We start from the raw sequence: 21,437 nt of genomic DNA, 5'->3' as shown, positions 1-21,437 counted from the left end.
TTTTTTGTGCTATAAATTAAAGTCTGAAAATTTGGTTTAAAAAAAAAATTATTTCTGTTAAGAGTGTTGGCAGCGCATAGCGCTGCTGCAATCTCTCCCCCTCTCCCCTTGCACTGTACTGATTGGTACAGAGAGAAGGGAGGAACTGGCGTCATAACATGACGCTGGTTTGTTTACAAGTGATTGCTCCGTCATTTGATGGAGAGATCACGTGCTAAACGGCCACTACCAGTGGCCGCTTACCCCAATCCATGTTGCGCCAGATCTTCCGGACCTGGCGGTCACGGATGTTTGTGAGAGCAAGATTCTGGGTGGACGCCCTCCCAGAAAAACCCGACCGCGCTGTAGCCGTCTTTCAGCTATGGCCCCGTCGGGAAGTGGCTAAGATACATTAATCATTTTGTTCAGCATGAAATGGAGCTTGGTTATGTAGCATGAGGCTGTATATTCTTCAATATTTTTTTTTTTTTTTTTGGTAAATGAATCCAAGCTCTGCAAGCCAGCATCACATGCATTGATGCATTCACACAATTTTACAGTAACCGTGAGATAAACCAAAGTTCAGGAATATTCCTTTATCCCATTGTTTTGCAAATCTATGTACACTACAAACTGTATGATTGAATCGGTTCTGATAATACTGTTTTTTATTAACCTGACCGCTTATTCCAAATAGTAAACCTTTGTTTTGTTTGCAAATATTAACAATTCTAACTACCAGCAAGAATAAGTCCTTACATTTAAAGAGCACCTGTCATTTCTGATCCATCATGGCAGCGCCTGTTAATGGGCATCCACTCACCTGCTGCATCACCAGCCATCCCATTAAAGTGAATGGGCCTGTCGGTGAGTCAACAGCAGGTCAGAGGAGGAGGAGCTACTGCAGGACAAGATGACAGTTGCTCTTTAAAAAAAATATGATTTAAAATGGAGCTGCACAATTAATCATCAAGAATCTTTATAGTGATCTTGACAAAAGTGCTTCCCGACTCTTTCTATGCAAAGAATTCTCTACTCTTCTGAAGCCACAGCCATGAAAATAAAGGAAGGGAAAAATGGTCAGTCTGCCAAGAATCAAAATATTATTTTATCAGTTGATAAACTGTACTTGGGGGACCCCCCCCCCCAAAAAAAGTGTGTACACACACACTATATATATATATATATATAATTTTAAGCCGTGGAGAATAAAAATGGTTGTTGCAGTATTTTGTCACACTGTACTTGTGCAAACACGGTGGAGTTGATTTAAATTAGAGCTGCACGATTCTGGCCAAAATGAGTGTCACAATTTTGTTGCTTAGAATATAAAGCTCACGATTATAAAGGCAGGAGTCCCAATACTTTTTGACAATATAGTATGTACAGTATCAAGTGAGTACGCCTCTCACATTTTTATAAATTTTTTTTTGTATCATTTCATGTGACAACGCTGAAGAATTTACACTTTGCTACAATATAAAGTAGTGAGTGTACAGCTGGTATAACAGTGTGAATTTTCTGTCCCCTTAAAATGGCTCAACAGTCATTAATGTCCAAACCACTGGCAATAAAAGTGAGTACACCCTTAAGTGAAAATGTCCAAATTGGAATCCAATTGGCAATTTTCCCTCCCTGGTGTCATGCGACTCGTTAGTTATACAAGGTCTCAGGTGTGAATGGGGAGTAAGTGTGTTAAATTTGGTGTTATCGCTCGCACACTCACACTGGTCACTGGAAGTTCAACATGGCAAAAAACTGAGGGTCTGAAAAAAAGAATTGCTCTACATAAAGATGGCCTAGGCTATAAGAAGATTGCCAAGACCCTGAAACTGAGCTGCAGCACAGTGGCCAAGACCATACAGCGGTTTAACAGGACAGGTTCCACTCAGTACAAGCCTCGCCATGGTCGACCAAAGAAGTTGAGTGCATGTGCTCAGCTACATATCCAGAGGATGTTTTTGCGAAATACACATGAGTGCTGCCAGCTTTGCTGCAGAGTTTGAAGGGGTGGTGGGGTCAGCCTGTCAGTGCTCTGACCATACGCCACACACTGCATCAAATTGGTCTGCATGGCTGTTATCCCAGAAGGAAGCCTCTTCTAAAGATGATGCACAAGAAAGCCAGCAAACAGTTTGACACAAGCAGACTAAGGACATTTATTGGAACCATGTCCTGTGGTCTGAGACCAAGATAAACTGATTTGGTTCAGATGGTGTCAAGCGAGTGTGGCGGCAACCAGGTGAGGAGTACAAAGACAAGTGTGTATTGCCTACAGTCAAGCATGATGGTGGGAGTGTCATGGTCTGGGGCTGCATGAGTGCTGCCGGTGTTTTATTGATATGTGACCTCAAAGTGCCCATGCCGGATGGAGCCATACTCCAGCTGATTTGGCGATGTGACCATGGCACGTGCGCACATCAGAGAAGGTATGTTTCAATGGGAGCGAGAATGTCAGACGCCATTAAAAGCTATTCAGAGTGGAGGGACACCATATTTCTCATATTGTGCCTCGCTGTTGTGGGGTGGGGTTTCTGTCTGCTCAAAGTCACCAGACAAAACCCGCCCTTCAACACAGCCCCAAGCTGCCCCCTTCAACAGGAGGCATAATGTAACTGCTATGGTGCCCCCCTCCACTCGCTTTCAATTGTTTGTTTGTGAAATTCTTCCTCCCGTCGAAAAATGCCTCCTGTGATGTGCACATGCGCCATGGTCACTTCACTCCAGCTGATCGGCAAATCGGCTGGAGTGCGGCTCCGTCCCATGCATGCGTGAGCACATATTGAAGAACACCGGGACTTGGGAGCTACAGTTCATTGAGAGAACCAAGAATGCCAACGTGCACTGTGACATGCTGAAGCCGAGCATGATCCCCTCCCTTCAGGGACTGGGGTGCAGGGCAGTATTCCAACATAACGACCCCAAACATACCTCCACGATGACCACTGCCTTGCTAAAGAAGCTGAGTGTAAAGATGATGACTAGCCAAGCATGTTTCCAGATGTAAACCCTATTGAGCATCTGTGGGGCATCCTCAATGGAAGGTGGCTGAGTGCAAGGTCTCCAACATACACCAGCTCCTTGATGTCATTGTGGAGGAGTGGGAGAGGACTCCAGTGGCAACCTGTGAAGCTCTGGTGAACTCCATGCCCTAGAGGATTAGTGCTTGTAAACCCACTTTGAAAAAAAAACACCTGCAAGACAAAGGCGTAATGAGCGAGTATGCATAGCATACTCACCTGAGATCGATGCCCTCGCTGCGGTGCCCATACACGGCACTGGCCAGTGACATCACTCCCGGGGGTTACTTCTGGCTATCATAGCTCCGGCGCTGTGATTGACTGGAGCCACGATGACATCACTCCCACGTGGGAGCCGCTTGTAACGGCACACTTGCTGAAGCAAACGTACGTGCCATTGCTTCAGTGCGCCGATGACGTTGACACATGCAGATATCTCCTCAACAGTGCAGGTTTAGGAGATATTTTGGGTAGCTGCATGTAAGCATTTATTATAGGCTTACCTGTAGCAAAAAGGGGTCTGTAAGGGTTTGCAACCACTTTAAGGCGGTGCTGGAAAATGGTGGCCACACAAAATATTGACACTTTGGGCCCAATTTGGACATCTTCACCTAGGGGTGTACTCACTTTTGTTGTCAGTGGTTTAGACATTAATGGCTGTGTGTTGGGATGTCCCTTCAAAATAACTCATTTACACTGTAAGGCCCCTTTCACACTGCCGCGACTGGACAGTCTTGCGATTTTTGCAGCCACAATTTTGGTGTAATTTTACTGTGATTTTTCTGCAATTTCAGGGAATGCCTGTGTACACTTGAGGTCTGTGCAACTAAAATGGCATCAGTCGAACCAGAGTAGTACAGGGACAATTGAAAGTTGCACAGATATGAATGTTATTGATTGGGAATCATGGGGGTACAACTTATGCAACTCAAGTCCAAAGTTGCACAAGTGTGAAAGGGGCCTTATACAAGCTGTACACTCACTACTTTACATTGTAGCAAAGTGTCATTTCTTCCGTGTTGTCACATGAAAATATAAAATATTTCTTCTCTCCCACGCTTTGCCTCGCATTTCTGGAAGGTCATTTCTTGTGCTAGATACCATAAAGTGGTTGTGTGGAGATGTTGCAGGAATGTGTGTTGTGCTGAACATACAGGTTCATACTGAGATAGTCTGATAATGTATAAATAACACTGCAGAGCGAATGCTGGGAAGATCTTGCCTGCCTTGCTCTTTCCTGAAAATAATCGTAATTGTTACTACACTAGAGTAGGTTGTGCAATTGCTTCTTACTGAATTTTGTTCCAGTTTTTGCAATAGTGAACTTTAATATAAACAGGTCATATGTACAGTGGATATAAAAAGTATACACACCCCTGTTTAAAATGTCAGGTTTCTGTGATGTAAAAAAAAAGAGATAAAGATAAGTAATTTCAGAACTTTTCCCACCTTTTTAATGTGACCTATAAACTGTACAACTCAGTTGAACAACAAACTGAAATCATCTAGGTGGAGGGAAGTAAAAATAAACTATAATATGGTTTCAATAGTGTGCACACCCTTACACTAATACTTTTGTTGAAACGCCTTTTTTGATTTTTTGGGTATGAGTATCAGCATGGCACATCTTGACTTGGCAATATTTGCCCACTCTTTGCAAAAACACGCCAGTTTGCGAGGGAATCTCCTGCGCACTCCCCTCTTCAGATGACCCCACAGATTTTCAATCGGATTCAGGTCTGGGCTCTGGCTGGGTCATTCCATTACTTTGTTAATTTGGATGTATGCTTTGGGTCGTCATGCTGAAAGATGAAGTTCCTCATCATGTTCAGCTTTCTAGCAGAAGCCTTAAGGTTTTGTGCCAGTATTGACGGGTATTTGAAACTATTCATAATTCCCTGCTACCTTGACTAAGACCCCCTGTTCCAGCTGAAGAAAAACAGCCCTAAAGCACGATGCTGCCACCACCATGCTTTACTGGTGGGTATGGTGTTCTTTTGGTGATGTGCAGTGTTTTTGCGCCAAACGTATCTTTCAAACCATACCATAACAGTTTTGGGAGACTTCAGATTTATTTTTGCAAAGTTTAGCTGGGCTTGGATGTTTTTCTTGAGAAAAGACTTCCGTCTTGTCACTCTACCCCCATAGCCCAGAAATATGAAGAATACGGGAGATTGTTGTCACATGTACCACACAGCCAGTACTTGCCAGATACTCCTGCAGCTCCTTTAAAGTGATTGTACACCTTCCTGTGTGTTTTTTTTAAAAAAAAATTTTTTTTTTTTATTACAAACATGTCATACTTGCCTCCACTGTGCAGCTAGTTTTGCACTGAGTGGCCCGATCATCCTCTTCTGGGGTCCCTCAGCGGCTCTTCCTCGCATCAGATAACCCCTAGGAAAAGTGCTCTCCCCTGGGGGTTACCTTTGCGGGCATGCTCCTGAGTCCAGCATTTCCATCCATAGACACGAATGCTGGACTCAGTCCTGCCCCCCCAGTGCCCGCATCTTTGGATTTTGACAGCAGTAGGAGCCAATGGCTGTGCTGCCATCAATCTATCCAATCAAGAGCTGTGACCCCGTTCAGAGAGGGAGAGCATGTCTCTGCCAAGGGAATTGCGGGTCTCAGGTAAGTAAAACGGGGGGGGGCGGGGCCTAGGGGGCCAGTCACTAGCAGACATTTTTTCACCTTAATGCATAGGATGCATTGTGGTGAAAGAGGGTTTACAACCCCTTTAAAGTGATTGTAAACCCTTACAGACCACTTTGACCTACAGTTAAGCCTAGATTAACGCTTGCCTGTAGGTACAAGAAATATCTCCTAAACCAGGGCTCGACAAACCCTGGGCTCCAGGTCAGCACAGCTGGGGGTATCCTGTCTCCGTGCACCCCCCCCCCCCCCAGCGTGATCGTGTCGGGCCGCTGCCGGCCAGTGTTTGAGGCCGTGGCTTTGAGGCCTTCTGCGGTTCTATGTTTCCTTCTGGGATCTGGCACCCTCTAGTGGTGGCTGTTGGTATGACAGCAATGCTAATGGAGCTTTCACTGCCTGCCCATCTCCTCCCATTTACCTAGAACATTGTATATGTATGTATGTATGTTATTATATACATTTTTTTTTCCTAACAACCTAGAGAATAAAATGGTGGCCATTGCAATACTGTCTGTCACACCATATTTGTGCAGCGGACTTACAATTGCACTTTTTTTGTGGAAAATTTATTTAATTAAAAAAAATAAGACAACAGTAAAGTTAGCCCAATTTTTTTTTATATTGTGAAAAATAATGTTACGCCGAGTAAATTGATACCCAACATGTCACGCTTCAAAATTGCGTCCGCTCATGGAATGGCGACATTTACCCTTTAAAATCTACATAGGCGAAGTTTAAAAAATTCTACAGGTTGCATGTTTTGAGTTACAAAGGAGGTCTAGGGCTAGAATTATTGCTCTCGCTCTACCGATCGCGGCGATACCTCACGTGTGTGGTTTGAACACCGCTTTCCTATGCGGGCGCTACTCATATATGTGTTCACTTCTGTACGCAAGCTTGGCGGGACAGGGCGCATTTAAATTTTTTTTTCTGATTTTAACTTTATTTTTTCACTGTTCTTTTAAAAAAAAATATATATATATTTGTCACTTTTATGTCTATTACAAGGAATGTAAAAATCCCTTGTAATAGAAAAAAGCATGACAGGTCCTCTTAAATATGAGTTCTGGGGTCAGAGAGACCTCACATCTCATATTTACACTAAAATGCAATTTAAAAAAAAAACAATTCTCATTTGAAAATAAATAAAATGTCCCTCTAAGAGCTATGGGCAATGACTTGGAGACAGGTGGGGGGGCCACGCTATCTTCCCCTCACTTGTCTCCATGTCAGGCCAGGGACAGGTCCGGATTGCTGTTACGGACCTGGCTCCTAACTTTTTTAGCTGGCTCCTAGATTCCAAGCAAATTTGTCAAGCCCTGTCCTAAACCTACATGGTTTAGGAGATATTTACTAAAAGACAGTGACGGCTGTCTACCTCGCATGCACCGTACACAACGGCATGCACTGCTCCGGCGCTGTGAGTGGTCGGAGGAAGATGGATGCTCCGGACTACAGGGGACAGCGGTGACATCGCTGGCTCCTGTGTCAGGTAAGTGACATAATGGGCTACTATGCGATGCATAGTAGCCCATTATGTTTTACCTTTGCAGGGAGACAAAGAGGAAGTAAACCCATCAGGGGTTTGATGCTCAACTACACTGCAGAGTGCATAAGCGTCATAGGATGTTGTAGTTCCAAAACATCTGGGGTGCCAAGGTTCACCATCACTGCCTTAGGGGTTCTCACTCACCATAAAGATGAACATATCAAGCTTTGATATGTTAACCATGGCTGTCTTCTACGTCATGGAGGGGTTGTCGGAGCTTTGTACTGGATCTCCCACAGGTGCTCGGACAGAAAAAAGGGGCTCAAATAGCGTAATTTGGTTTTTCTCTCGTTTATTTTAAACTCAAAATGACATGTTCCATAAAATCCATCTATCGATACTTTAAATTATCAGCATTCAAAAAGGCGTTCTACACAGCACAGGACCCATGAGACTCACCAAACTAAGACTGCGTCCACCGCTTCCCATTGTCTCTTCCTGGGCGTGGAATGCAAACATTACGCAGTGATGCGTTTCGCCATCACGACTTCCTCAGAGGGCGTCAAGGTCAATTGAAAAAATGTGTGTGTGTGTATATATATATATATGTATGTGTGTATCTATAGCGTTATTTGCTAAAGGAACTTTGCACTGGAAGTGCAGTCGCTGTAGATCCGAGGGGAACATGCAAGGAAAATGGCATTTTCAGGTGGCTAGCATGTCTGTTTGTGTGACATATCTCGGAACTAGCAGCTTTCCTGCAAATAGTTCTTCTCATACTTCACAACAAGGTTGTATTAGGCCCCAGACCATCCTTTCTTCCAAAGGCAGCTGTAGCACTCTATCTCCATTTTTATATATACATAGGTTGAAAAAAAGACACAAGTCTGTAAAGTTCAACCAAAAAAATAAATACAATCCCATATACACAAACCTACATCAATAGTTGATCCAGAGGAAGGAAAAAAACCCCAGCAAAGAATGCCCCCCTCGAGAGGCAATCTACTTTCCCTGGATCAGCTTTACTTAAATGTTAGTACCCAGTTATATTGTGTACATTTTTATGAAAGAATTCAGGTCTTTTTTTAAAGCAATCAACTGAGCTGGCCAGAGCCACCTCTGAAAGGAAGCTATTCCACCTTTTAACAGCTCTTACTGTGAAAAAACCTTTCCATATTTGGAGATTAAATCTTTTTTCCTCTAGACTTAAAGAATGCCCCCGTGTCCTCTGTGATGACCTTAAAGTGAATGAATAGCTGAACACCAGGCTCACGATGTGGACCACTTATGTATTTGTACATGTTGATCATCTCTCCCCCCCATCCATTTGGTTGTCCTCTGCACTTTTTCTAGTATAACGATATCATTTGTGAGAACTGGTGCCCAAAAATGAACTGCCATTCTTGCGTCCTGCTTCTAAGCATCCAAAGGGTGCCTCTACATTGCCTGAACATTCTCAGAGCCAATAGAGTGTACATCAATTCTACTGCTTTCATTAACTCATTCCCTGTTTGTCTTACCCTTGGGTCTTCACACCAGGCACCCAACTTCAAAATCCACAATTGCAAAGTAGATAAGGAGTTTGATTGCTAGAGATTGTGCTCTCAAACAAACCCCCCCCCCCCCCCCCCCCCCCACATGTGCTCTAAAACACACTCCATCGCCCCAACTCTGTTCATTTTTAAGTTTCATTAGGTGCATGTTCAATATTTTGCTGATGCAGCTTTTGGCCACAAGTTTTTGTAGATGCATTCTGAACCTGGGATTTTTACCCCTCTTGTCTTAGCAAGGTTCTGTTGCCTAGTTGTTGCCCATCCATTGCTTTGGGATGTGTGAATAAATTGCCTGCCTGTGTTCTGTGCTGTTATGACTTTAAGGTTAGAGGAACTTTTGTAAATTCCATATCTTGGAGTACAGTACACATTCCTCCTCCCAAATTCTTTACATTGAGAGTTAGGTAGGGCTTTAGGGGGAGACACCCCAAGAGCATGTGCTCAAAAGCTTACCAGTGTCTAGTCTCCTGAAGGTCAATGTACAAAGCTATAAATCATGGTATATGAATGTTGCCTGTGTCCTCTACTGTATGCTAAGACTTTGAATTTACAGGCAAAATTCTACTGTTTAGGAGTAATATTTTGTCTTATTTTTTGCCGGATTTACACTGGTGCGACATGACACTCGTTCTACTTAGGATCCGACTTTGCCCTGCAACTTGAAGTTGGACGCGTCCAACTTCCATGAACAGGGATCCGACTTGGATCCCCACCAATACCAGACACTGGTATGAATCTTGAAGGGGAACTCCACACCAAATTTTAAATAAAAAAAAAAACCTCATTGGTTCCCCCTCTAAGAGCATACCAGGCCCTTCGGTCTGATAGATTTTAAGGGGAACCCCCATGCTGAAAACGGCATGGGGGCCCCCCAAAATCCATACCAGACCCTTATCCGGGTACACAGTTCGGCAGGTCAGGAAAGGGGGATGAGCGAGCGCCCCCCCCTCCTGAACTGTACCAAGCTGCATGCCCTCAACATGGGGGGGGTGGGTGCTCTAGGGCGGGGAGTGCCCTGCAGCCCCCCCCCATCCTAAAGCACCTTGTCACCCATGTTGATGAGGACAAGGGACTCTTCCTGACAACCCTAGCCATTGGTCTTCTGCTCTTTTGCTAGCGTTGGCCCAGTCTTCTCCATCTTCTTTCCTCTTCTATTCTACCGATGTTGAAGCAATGCTCTCTCCCACTGTAATGCCGCGTGCGCAACAACTTATATAGGCATGGTCACTGGGTGATGTCTCACAGCATTACATCGGGAGAGAGCGGCCATGTTGACATCGGAAGAAGACTGAGAAGACCAGGCCAACGCTGGCAAAAGAGCGTTAAAAGAGCAAAAGATAGCGGAGGAGCCCACCAGAAGAGGCTGGAGAGCGTGGAGAAGTCAGAAGAGACCCCCCCCGGAGCTGCCTAATTACTTTAAAAAGATGCTGTGTGTGGGGGGGGGGGGGGTGTTTGTGTTTCCCCCCCCCCCCCATACTCATTCAGTCTGGGGCCCTCTTATTAAAGGGAGCTCCTGGATTCTGATAAGCCCGCTGCCTGCAGACCCCGACAACCAATGGCCAGGGTTCTTCGGAAGAGGCCTTTTGTCCTTACCAACATGGGGACAAGGTGCTGTGTTGAGGGCATGCGGCCTGGTATGGTTCAGAAGGGGGGCAGGGTCGCATACTCGCCCCCACCCCCTTTCCTGATTGGCCAGGCTGCATGCTCAGTTAAGGGTCTATATTTTGGGGGGATCCCCATGCTGTTCTTTCGGCGTAGGGGCTTCCCCTTAAAATCCATATCAGACCGAAGGACCTGGTATGCTCTTGGAGGGGGAACCCATGCCGGTTTTTTATGTAAAATTTTGGTGTTGAGTTCCCCCCCTCAAGATCATCAGAGCAAAAGTCGCATGCCAAAGTCGGAACAGGCAAGACGGTGATCCGACGTCAATAATATTCAATGGGCTGAAATAGGATCAAAGTCAGACCAAAGTAGTGCAGCTACTAGCATTTTCAAAGTGTGACCGTTTTTTTTTTTTTTTTTTTTCCTCACACATGCAACATGAGCTCCCAATGTCGGAGCATTCGTCGCACCAGTGTGAACCCGGCCTTAAAGTTTAATTGTGGTCTAACAAATTTACACTCCAAATATAAATATAATATTAACTGTGATAACAGATTGAAGAAATAAGTTTCAGTTCTTATTGCGCCTTAATAATTAACCTGACCACTGAAACTCAACTCTGTTGCTGCTCGCTATTATTGGTCTGTTTTAGGCCTCATGTACATTGCTGCTGGTAAACGGACATTTGGGAGCAGTTGGGCATTTTTCAGCTGCCCCTGAACTCTCCTGTGTTATCTTATCAGTACATGTACACAAAAAAATGGGTTCAGATGGATGTTCAGAGACATTTGCCTGTAACAACTTGTAAATGCGGTAACTTGCATTTTTAGTAGCGTTTTTTCTTTTTTTTTTTTTTTCTTTCTTCTTCTTCATTTTGACCAAAAAAAAAAGTTTGTAAAGACAGCTAAACGGACATTTCTAGATGCAGGTTTCTAGCTGTTAAGTCATTCAGAGGTTAAATATCCCATGTACATGAAGCCTTGGCTGCATTCACACTTGAGCGGTTTCAGCTCATAAAATGCTCATCTCAACATGCAAAATCCCATTAATTTAAATGGCCCCTGTTCACAACTGAGTGTTCTGTCGCCTGGCGCTAAAAGTACATGAGGGAGATTTGTTTCATCTCTGTATCTGAGGCTGTTTAATTCACTAGGTATATGTGAGGGTTTACATCCACTTTAAGTGGTAAATATATACAGTATGTGTTGTAGGTTGCTCCTTTTTTTTTTCTTTTTTCTCTCTCTTCCCCCACATGTTATCCTGAATCTCATTTTTCTTTTTCTTTTTTTTTTCCTTTACTAGGCATGTATAGATGAAAACCTGGAGGTGGTGGAGTTCCTAGTAAATCACGGTGCCAATGTGAATCAGGCTGATAATGAGGGATGGACGCCTCTACATGTTGCAGCCTCTTGTGGTTATATGGAAATAGCAGAGTGAGTAACATTTTATACAGTGGATATAAAAAAAGTATACACACCCCATACAGATTTGACCTCCTATAGGCGCCACATGCAACAGCTTCGCCCAGGCAATAAAGGCATCTCCCAGTCCAAAGCGTTTCAGCATCTCCCACAAGTAAGGCCATTCAACACTGTCGAAGGCCTTAGCAGCATCTAATGATAGAATTACTTTCTGGCCTGGATTGTCGACGGGCAGCTGGAGGTTGAGAAACAGTGACACCTGTTTTAATCTTGGTAGATGGCCACATGGTGGTTACCCTTAGGAGAATGTCCTCTTTGGGCACTGGTTGCTGTGGGTGTTTGCATACCACCTACAAACACAGGGTGAATGTGCATTGTGTTCTTGTCCACCATTATTGTGGTCGTTTTTGGAGGTAGAGGCCCCAACGCCTACAATCTGCAGAGCTGGGGCTGGCAATCTCCGAGATCCAATATGAACTGCCAACTACCTTTTTCTAGTCGGCAGTATATAGCAGTCTTGTGACTTCTATCTCTGTGTGGTAAAGCTGGTAGGAGTAGTTTTCATTCTGCTCTGACTGTCCTAGAAAACTTCAGGACCCCTGGCTCTTTGCCTGGACAGGGCTGCGTTGGCCCTGTGCTGATCACATGCACTCGCCCAAGAACGAAAAAAAAACTCTAGCAATAGACCTGAAACTGAGCATGTGCGGCCTGACTCCTTCCATTTTATAACATTTGAAGAGGCGTTGGAGACACTGGAAGAAGGTGAATATCAGAGGAGGCATGATCACACAGCCTTTTTACACAATGCAGAGGATTAACCTCTTGGGTTCCACAGTGAGTATAACAAACATGCTTTACTGCATATTCAGACTGGTTTTACTGTTGTGGCTTTAGTAACACTTTAAAGGGGTTGTAAAGGTTCGTTTTTTATTTTCTAAATAGGTTCCTATAAGCTAGTGCATTGTTGGTTCACTTAACTTTTCCTTCGATTTCCCTTATAAATGTTTTTTTTTTTGTCTGAATTTCTCACTTCCTGTTCCTCCTCAGTAAGCTGTTCAGTAAGCTGTTCTGGCTGACTAACCACCAGCTCAGATGATGGTGAGAAGTTTACTGAGGAGAAACGGGAAGTGAGATATTCAGACAAAGAAAAAAACATTTAGAAGGGAAATCGAAGGAAAAGGTAAGTGAACCAACAATGCACTAGCTTAGAGGAACCTATGTAGAAAATAAAAAAACGAACCTTTACAACCCCTTTAAGTATCTTCTAGCAGTATATTTAATGGTTTATTCAGTATCAGGTAATGGCCTAGTGACTTCAACCTGGTAACAAAGAATAGTGAAAATGCAGTAATACAGAATTACCCATAAATTTGATACTAAAAATCATGTCTCAACTGTAACTGTGTGAGGGAGATCCTAGATGAGCTCTGGGCTTGACAGAGCATCTATAGTTTTGTTCAAACCATAGGGTATCAGTTTGTTTAATAGGAAGATCCAAAAAGGTTTTACTTGACATTTTTTTAAATGACTATGTTGGATCAAAGGTAGTAATTCAATGATGGTAGCTGTAACCAGGTTGCAATCTCATTTGTGTTGGGGGGGGAAATTACAAGGTAGAGTGTGACCTTAGCTGGTCTTTATGTTGTGACAATGCTTGCTCAGTTTATTCCTGAAGATTTGATCTGTTCAACACATTGTAGTTTGCATGTGCGGATAAGTGTGTGTGTGTGTGTGTGTGTGTGTATATAATATGTATATATTATTGTGTGTGTGTGTGTATGTATATATGGGTTGTGGAAATGTAAAGATTAATTCCTCGATTAATTTTTTTTGATCGATGCTGGACTCTCCGCCGGCTTCCGGGTCTCTAGGGAGTTCCGTCGTAGATCCGGTGACGTCATGGACTTCAACGTCACTGGACTCCTTCCCCCCTTCCCCAAGTGCCTCTGTCTGCTAACAAAGGGAAGGAGGGAGGAGTCCAGTGACGTCAAAGTTTGAGTTGAACGCAACGTGTATGGGGAGGGGCTACGCATGACGTCAGCCGCTGCTACCCTACGGAACTAACACGATTGTCGGCTTTACATGCTATTTTCTGAATTTTTATTTTGCCTTTTTTTTTTTTTTTTCCTCCAGGCATCTCCTAGTGTAAACGCAGAGATCCCGGTTCTCTGAGGGGAGAAGACAGATCACCTGTTCATACAAAGTATGAACAGCGATCTGTTATCTTCCCTAGTCGGTCCAATCCCCCCTTCAGTTAGAACACACACTAGGGAACACAGTTAACCCCTTGATCGCCCCCTAGTGTTGACACCTTCACTGCCAGTGACATTTTTACAGTAATCAATGCATTTTTTATAGCGCTGATCGCTGTATAAATGCCAATGGTCCCAAAAATGTCAGAATTGTTCTGTGTACGCCAAAATGTCACAGTCCCGATATAAATTGCAGATCGTTGCCATTACTAGTAAAAAATAAAAAAAATGCTATAAATGTATCCCCTATTTTGTAGACACTATAACTTTTGTGCAAACCAATCAATATACTCTTATTGCTGTTTTTATTGGCAAAAATATGTAGAATACATATCGGCCCAAACTGTAAATTTTTGTGTGGGTACAACATCGCATGACTGCAATTGCCAATTAAAGTGACACAGTGCCGAATCACAAAAAATGGCCCCGTCATTCAGCAGCCAAATCTTCCTGGGCTGAAGTGGTTAAGATTATCCTGAGAATGCTTGGATAGATGTGACTTGGAGCTATCAGGTTTATGAGGAAAATAAACCTGAGTCTGTTATGAACTGTAAGAGGGGGGGTTGGCCAGTAATATGTGCCAGTGTTTTATTCAGTGCGCTCTAGGTATCCTGATAGTTCCTATTCTGTCATGTGATGAATGCTCCTGTTGCTCAAAATATTTCTACTGTGTGTATTTTTTTTTTTCTTTGCAAGCTGTCACCACAGTTCAAGTGCAGATCACTATTACCGTCCTACTTGTTCGAAATAATTTTTCGTGGTGAAGGTACCTTTTGCCAATCAGATTTGACTTGATACCTTTACCATATGATCGCTCCATCCAATGACAGAGCGATCAGTTGCCAACAGACCAGACCATGTCTGGTTCAGCTCTTCCCTTCTCCTCGCACCGATCAGTACAGTGTGCGAGCAGAGGAAGGAGCCAGGCGCAGCAGCACTGTGGGCTGGCTTTGAAGTGCCCGCAGCCCATTGATCTCTGCTTGTCTATGCTCCAGCCATGCCCCTAGAGTGTCAATCAGTGTCTCACAAAAGTGTAATGGGTAGTCAAATTAGATGTATAATTTGAGCTCCTAGAATGCCTGATGGTGCTCCCTGCATGTTGGACCTCTGTGGCCAGGCTGTGCAAGTCTCACACAAGTGGTATCGCCATACTCAGGAGTAGCAGAATGTATTTTAGGGTGTAAGTGTTTGCTATGTACTAGAGCTGCACAATTAATGAGCAAGAATCGTTATCACAATTTTTTTTTTTTTTTCTTCTGTTGCAATCTTCACAAGTGTTTCACGATTCTGTCTATGCAAAAAAATGTCTCTGCTCTTCTGAAGCCACAGCCATCAAAAGAAAGGTGGAGAAAATCCAGGCAGTCTGCCAAGAATCACAACATTCTTTAGCAGTGGCACTAAGTCTAAACATTGTAACAGTTTGTCAATGAAAGTCTTTGTGTGTGTGAGTAAAGTTTAACCATTTAAACACTAAGGCCCCTTTCACACCGGGGCGGTGGGTGTGTCGGCGCTATTTTTAGTGGCGCATTACCGTCAATTTTGCTGCAGCATTCGGCTAGTGGGGGAGCTAAAAGTGCCCCGCTGGCACCCGAGAGGGTTAAAACCACTGCAAAGCGCTACTGCAGCAGCACTATGCTGGCTGTATAGCTGCCCTGCCCATTCATTTCAGTGGGCAGGATCAGTTTAACCGCTCGTTCACCGCTCCAAAGATGCTGCTTGCAGGATTTTTTTTTTTTTTTTTTTTTTAAATATCCTGCAAGCGCACAGCTCCAGTGTGAAAACACTCGGGCTTTCATTCTGGAGAGAGGAGCGGTGCTTTACAGGCGCTACAGTGCTAAAATTAGCTCCTGCATAGCGCCTGTAAAGTGCCTCAGTGTGAAAGGGGTCTTAACTTTTTCTGACATTTTGTTGGTTTCAAGTTAATTATTTTTTTTCTAGAAATAAACCCCCAAAAATTATCCATATATCTATCTCCATAAAGAATAAAATAGTGGTTGTTGCGATATTTTATGTCACACTGCATTTGTGCAGCGGTCTTTCAAATGCATTTTTTGGGGTTTTTACATTACGAGAATCGTGATCTTTTTATTCTAAACAAAAAAATCATGATTCTTATTTTGGCCAAAAAACGTGCAGCTCTACTATGTACATGCTATATGTTAAATCAGGGGTTGACAAATTTGCTTGGAATCTAGGAGCCAGCTAAAAAAGTTAGGAGCCGGGTCCGTGACGGCGATCTGGACCTGTCCCTGGCCTGACATGGAGACGAGTGAGGGGAAGATAGCCGCCCCCCCACCTGTCTCCAAGTCATTGCCCCCCATAGCTCTTAGAGGGACATTTTATTTATTTTTTTCAAATGACAAATTTTTTTTAAATTGCATTTTAGTGTAAATATGAGATGTGAGGTCTCTCTGACCCCAGATCTCATATACAAGAGGACCTGTCATGCTTTTTTCTATTACAAGGGATTTTTACATTCCTTGTAATAGGAATAAAAATGACACACATTTTTTTTTTTTTTTTTTTAAAGAACAGTGAAAAAAATAAAAATAAAAGTTAAAATAAAAAAAGAAATATTTTAAACGTGCCCTGTCCCGCCAAGCTTGCGTGCAGAAGCGAACGCATATATGAAAGCGGTGTTCAAATCACACATGTGAGGTATCGCTGCGATCGGTAGAGTGAGAGCAATAATTCTAGCCCCAGATCTCCTCTGTAACTTAAAAAGTGCAACCTGTAGAATTTTTTAAATGTCGCCTATGGAGATTTTAAAGGGTAAAAGTTTGTCGCCATTCCATGAGCGGGCGCAATTTTGAAGCATGACATGTTTGGTATCGATTTACTCGACGCAACATTATCTTTCACAATATAAAAAAAAAATTGGGCTAACTTTACTGTTGTCTTTTTTTTTTTTTTTTTATTAAATACATTTTCCCCAAAAAAGTGCGCTTGTAAGTCCGCTGTGCAAATACGGTGTGACAGACAGTATTGCAACGACCACCATTTTATTCTTTAGGGTGTTAGAATAAAATATATATATAATTTTTAGGGGTTCTGAGTAAAGGGAAGGAAGATAGGCTGGCAGGCAGGGAAAATTAGCATTGCATCCATTAGCATTGCTGGTTGTAATTCCAACGGCCACCACAAGAGGGCGCCAGATTCCAGAAGGAACCATAGGATCGTAGAAGGCCTCAAAGCCGGGGGCTAAATTACCGGCCGCCGGCGGCGCGGCCCGACGCGATCGCGCCGGGGGGGTCCGCGGAGACAGCATACCCCCAGCTGTGCTGCCCCAGGCGCCAGTTCGCCAATTCTAGTCGCAAATGCGACCTGGCGCCCGGGTTTTGTCGAGCCCTGTGTTAAATGTTCAAAAGAGTCATGCTTCATAGATTATACATTGGGGTGTTTACTTTACAAAATGTGGTAATTTTTTGGGCGTTTCTATTGTCCTGGTGCTCCAGGGTCTTCAAAAGTGTAAGGGCCAGTTCACATCCTAGAAACCGCAGTCCGAATGCGTTCCAAATGCTCCTCTGCATGCGTGTTTTTGATGCAGTCGGTGCGATTTTTTTTTTTTTTTTTTTTTTTTTTTTTTTTCCATCCCCCCCGCCTTTTAGATGACGGTATGTTTTTGATGTGTTTTACAGCATTCCAGTGCTGGAAAAATGCAGCATGTTTATTTTTTATTTTTATTTTTTGAACTGCAAGCACTGGTGTGAACTATGCCATTTAAAACCATATAATCTACTTTTTTCCATGGGTTTTTGATGCAGAAAAAAATGCACTGGACTGCATGTGGTGTGAACTGGCCCTAAGAGGTAGTCCGGAAATTAAAGTGGAGTTCCACCCAAAAATGGAACTTCCGCTTGAAGTGCTGGAGACCCCCCAACATGCCACATTTGACATGTCATTTATTTGGGGGGGGGAGCGGTTACACTGTTTATTAGAGGCTCCCACTTCCTCCCCTGGCACCGGAAGGAAGATGACCTCTCTCCCTCCCCCCCGCAATCTTCTGGCACACGTCACATATCCCAGAAGATTGTCCGACTATTCGCACACAGCTGGGCGCCCACTGTTGGTATGATGGTGCCGTAGAGAGGGGCGGGGCTTCCTGCATCATTGAACCATGGGAGAGGTGAGTGTCTAAGTCAGCAGCTACACTTTTTGTAAATGAGTGGAACTCTGTTTTAAAAGTGTAATTTATGTCCCTAGAATGCCTGATGGTGTTCCTTGCATGTTGGGCCTCCGTATGTGGCCAGGCTTTGTAAAAGTCTCACATGTGATATCCCAATACTCAGATGGAGTTGCAGAATGTTTTTTGGGTGTAATTGTAAGTATGCACATACTGTGTGTGAGAAATATAACTTATGACAACTTGGCAAAATGTAAGATTTTTATTTATTTTTTTCCTTGTTTTTTTCACAAAACTGTGAGAAAAAAAGACCACTTCAAAAAACTCCTCACCATGCTAAATACCTTGGAGTTCTACTTTCCAAAATGGGTAATTTTCTGGCTTGTTGGTGTCTCAAGAAATTAGATTGGCCGTCGGTACATCAGGTGTGATCACTTTTCAGAGATTGGCACCATAGTTTATAGACTCTATACGCCTACTTTTACCCTGGGGTCGATGTTGGCGGTAAATGTTGCTATTTTTAACGGTGCTTTACTGTTTTTTTAGTGGTGCTATTCGGCCACTAGTGGGGAGCTTTTAACCCCTGCTAGCGGCCGAAAAAGGTTTAAAACCGCCCGCTGCAGCATTGCTGCCCCATTGATTTCAGTGGGCAGGGGGCACTTTTAGGAGCAGTGTACACACCGCTGCAAAGATGCTGCTTGGGGTACTTTTTTTTTTTTTTTTTTTTTTTTTCCCCCATCCTGCAAGCGCACCACTGCAGTGTCAAAGCACTCAGGCTTTCATACTGGAGATGCTTTTTACAGGCACTATGCAGGCGCTATTTTTAGCACTGTGGCACCTGTAAAGCACCTCAGTGTGAAAGTAGCTTAACTTTTACAAAGTCCAAATATACACTTGGTCGTTTTTCCTTCATAGATTTTGGCCAAAATGTATATTGCTACATATCTTTGGCAAAAATAACCAACTTGCAAAATGTTATAAACGAAGCAATTTTTTCCCCCAAATTTTTGGTCTTTTTTTTTTTTTTTTCATTTTATAGCGCAAAAAAAAAAAAATACAGCGGTGATCAAATACCACCACAAGAGAGCTCCATTTGTGTGAAAAAGGTACACAAATTTAATGTGTACAATGTTGCATGGCTGAATGACAATTGCTCAAAGTGTGAGAGCACTGAAAGCTGAAAATTGGTTTGGTTAGGGAGGGGGTTTAAAGTGGTTGTAAACCCATTACAACAACTTTATGCTTACAGGTAAGCCTATAATGAGACTTGCCTATAGATACCCCCTGTCCCCTGCGTGTGCTGATGACATCGGTGTATGTGCTGTTGCTTCAGTCTGTGTGCCATTAACGGTGGCTCCCACGCCAGAGCTGCGATACCCGGAAGCAACCCCCCGGGAGACATGTCAATGGCCGGAGGGGGAGACAAGGATGCCTGCGGGGGGCTTCGTTCTCAGTTAAGTAATTCATAATGAGGTAGTTGTTAAAGGGTGCTTTGACTGAAAAAGGTTGGGTAACACTGCTCTAAAGGGACAGAATCTGCCCTATCAATCCTGTTCCAAAGATCTTTGGTTTGACACCCTTTCATACAAAGTCTGACTCGTGTTAATGGCCCACTTAGACTTTCTGTGATCTAAATCTGGTACTTGTGATTCTTCAAAGACTACCTCCCTTTGAACCGACTGAGGCAAACCCTGGTGGATCTCGCCAGCAAAATGGCCAGTTTGGAGGCAGTTCTGTTAAGCGTGTCTTGAGTTAGCGGCTCTTTCTTGTAAAGAATCTTTTCTTATCTTGTGTAGCGAAAAAGTGGTTCTGAAACCCAGACCCTCCTTTACCAAGGCAGTTTCTTTATTTCACCTCCATGAGGATATGATCCTCTCTTCCCTCTATCCTGAACCAAAGCACAAGCCCATTTTACTCCATTGTGTGGATGTAATCCGAGCAGTTGGTGTATACCCAGCTGCAGCATCTTCCTTCTTAGGGTCATCCCACTTTCTCTTCAACCATAGCTAGGAGGCTCAGGGAGTTCATTTCTAGAGCTTGTGTCCGCAAGGAAAAGGTTCCCCCTTCCCGATCAGGCCCCAGATCTGTTAGTGTCTGTGGCATTTCAGCACCAAGCGAACCACCCGATCCCCATCCCCTGTTGGTAAAACATATTATCAGCGTATAACACGCAGGCACTGTTTACCCTCAGTGCGTGTTATACGCCGATAAATACAGTATGTTTATTGGGGCTGATTGAAAATATAGTGCTGACTGTGGTCAAGAGAACACTGATAGGGCTGCTTCTTTTTTATGCCAGGAAAAATATAGTGATGCAGTGGAAGAAACTCTTTAGTTCAGTGGAAACAATTAGGAAATGATCGTCTTCCCTTATACAAAGATACATATGCCAACAGGGGCTGCCCATGAAATATGACAAGGTATGACATACATGGCTAGCTGAACCCTCGACAGCCTAATAAAGTAAGCTACTACCTTTCTTGATGGATTTGGTGTACCAGAATGATTATACTGTATGATTATATGTGGGCAAAATGTTTTATTCCAAATATATAATTGTTGGAGGGCATTATGTATTACAATGAGCGCCACCACCATCCGTTGTCTTCCTACTTAGCTCCTGCTGTATTCTCTTGCAAGATTAGACGTAGACCCCCCTGAATAGATGTTCTGTAAATCTTTTGTTAAGCACTTTATTTTTGTGTATAAACAGCAATAAACAGATTTTTCAACAGATCCTCTGTACTGTATGATTTAAGATGATGGGAATTTGGACTTGTACCTGTAATTCCATATTTTGGTGTACCGTACAGAACACAGAATCATCTCCTCTATTGTTCAAGCTTGCTTGCTTCAAAATTGGAGCCCCACACAGTGTGCGTGGTTATGAGGGATGCACAGTTGGGGTGTTCCCATCAAAGCTTTTACTAATGTCGAATCACCTGAAGGTAGTGACTTGTAACAAAAGGTCTAAGATTACAGATCCTGTGTCCCATACTCAAAGATATGAAATCTTGCAGGTAAGTCACATATGAAGTGTACCCCTATCATATTAATGTTTTTTTTTTTTAAGATATCCAATTATTCCTGTTCTGATGACCCAGATTTGGGATATTTTTTATTTATTTTTTATTTATTTTTTACATTTTAACCGCTTGCTGTCATTATACTGCAGCAGGTCAGCTCCCGCGTGAACTGCCATAACTATGACAGGCTGTGCATGGGAGATAGCAGATGCCCACGTGCGGGAGCATGCCTGTGGGTCCGGCAGACTGTCCACTGGTGGCCTGCGATTGCGCTGTACAGAGGCAGAACAGGGATCTGCCAGTGTAAGCAAGGCGGATACCCA

The 21,437-nt window shown here is 43.4% G+C and overlaps 1 protein-coding gene across 2 annotated transcripts in view; it reads left to right on the top strand.

The window, feature by feature from the left end:
• The window catches only part of PPP1R12C (protein phosphatase 1 regulatory subunit 12C), a 192,161-nt gene that overhangs the window by 36,607 nt on the left and 134,117 nt on the right, over positions 1 to 21,437 (top strand). For both annotated transcript variants that reach the window (XM_077457528.1, XM_077457527.1), the window contains exon 2: positions 11,595 to 11,725. In XM_077457528.1, the coding sequence (XP_077313654.1) occupies positions 11,595 to 11,725 (131 nt within the window). The remainder of the gene's footprint in view (positions 1 to 11,594; positions 11,726 to 21,437) is intronic.

This window comes from Lithobates pipiens, unplaced genomic scaffold (assembly GCF_037356315.1).
Source record: "Lithobates pipiens isolate NorthernLeopardFrog02 unplaced genomic scaffold, aLitPip1_a1.2 Scaffold_27, whole genome shotgun sequence".
Classification (NCBI taxonomy): domain Eukaryota; kingdom Metazoa; phylum Chordata; class Amphibia; order Anura; family Ranidae; genus Lithobates; species Lithobates pipiens.
The sequence above is the reverse complement of the archived record's forward strand: the minus strand, read 5'-3'. Positions and strand labels throughout refer to the sequence as shown.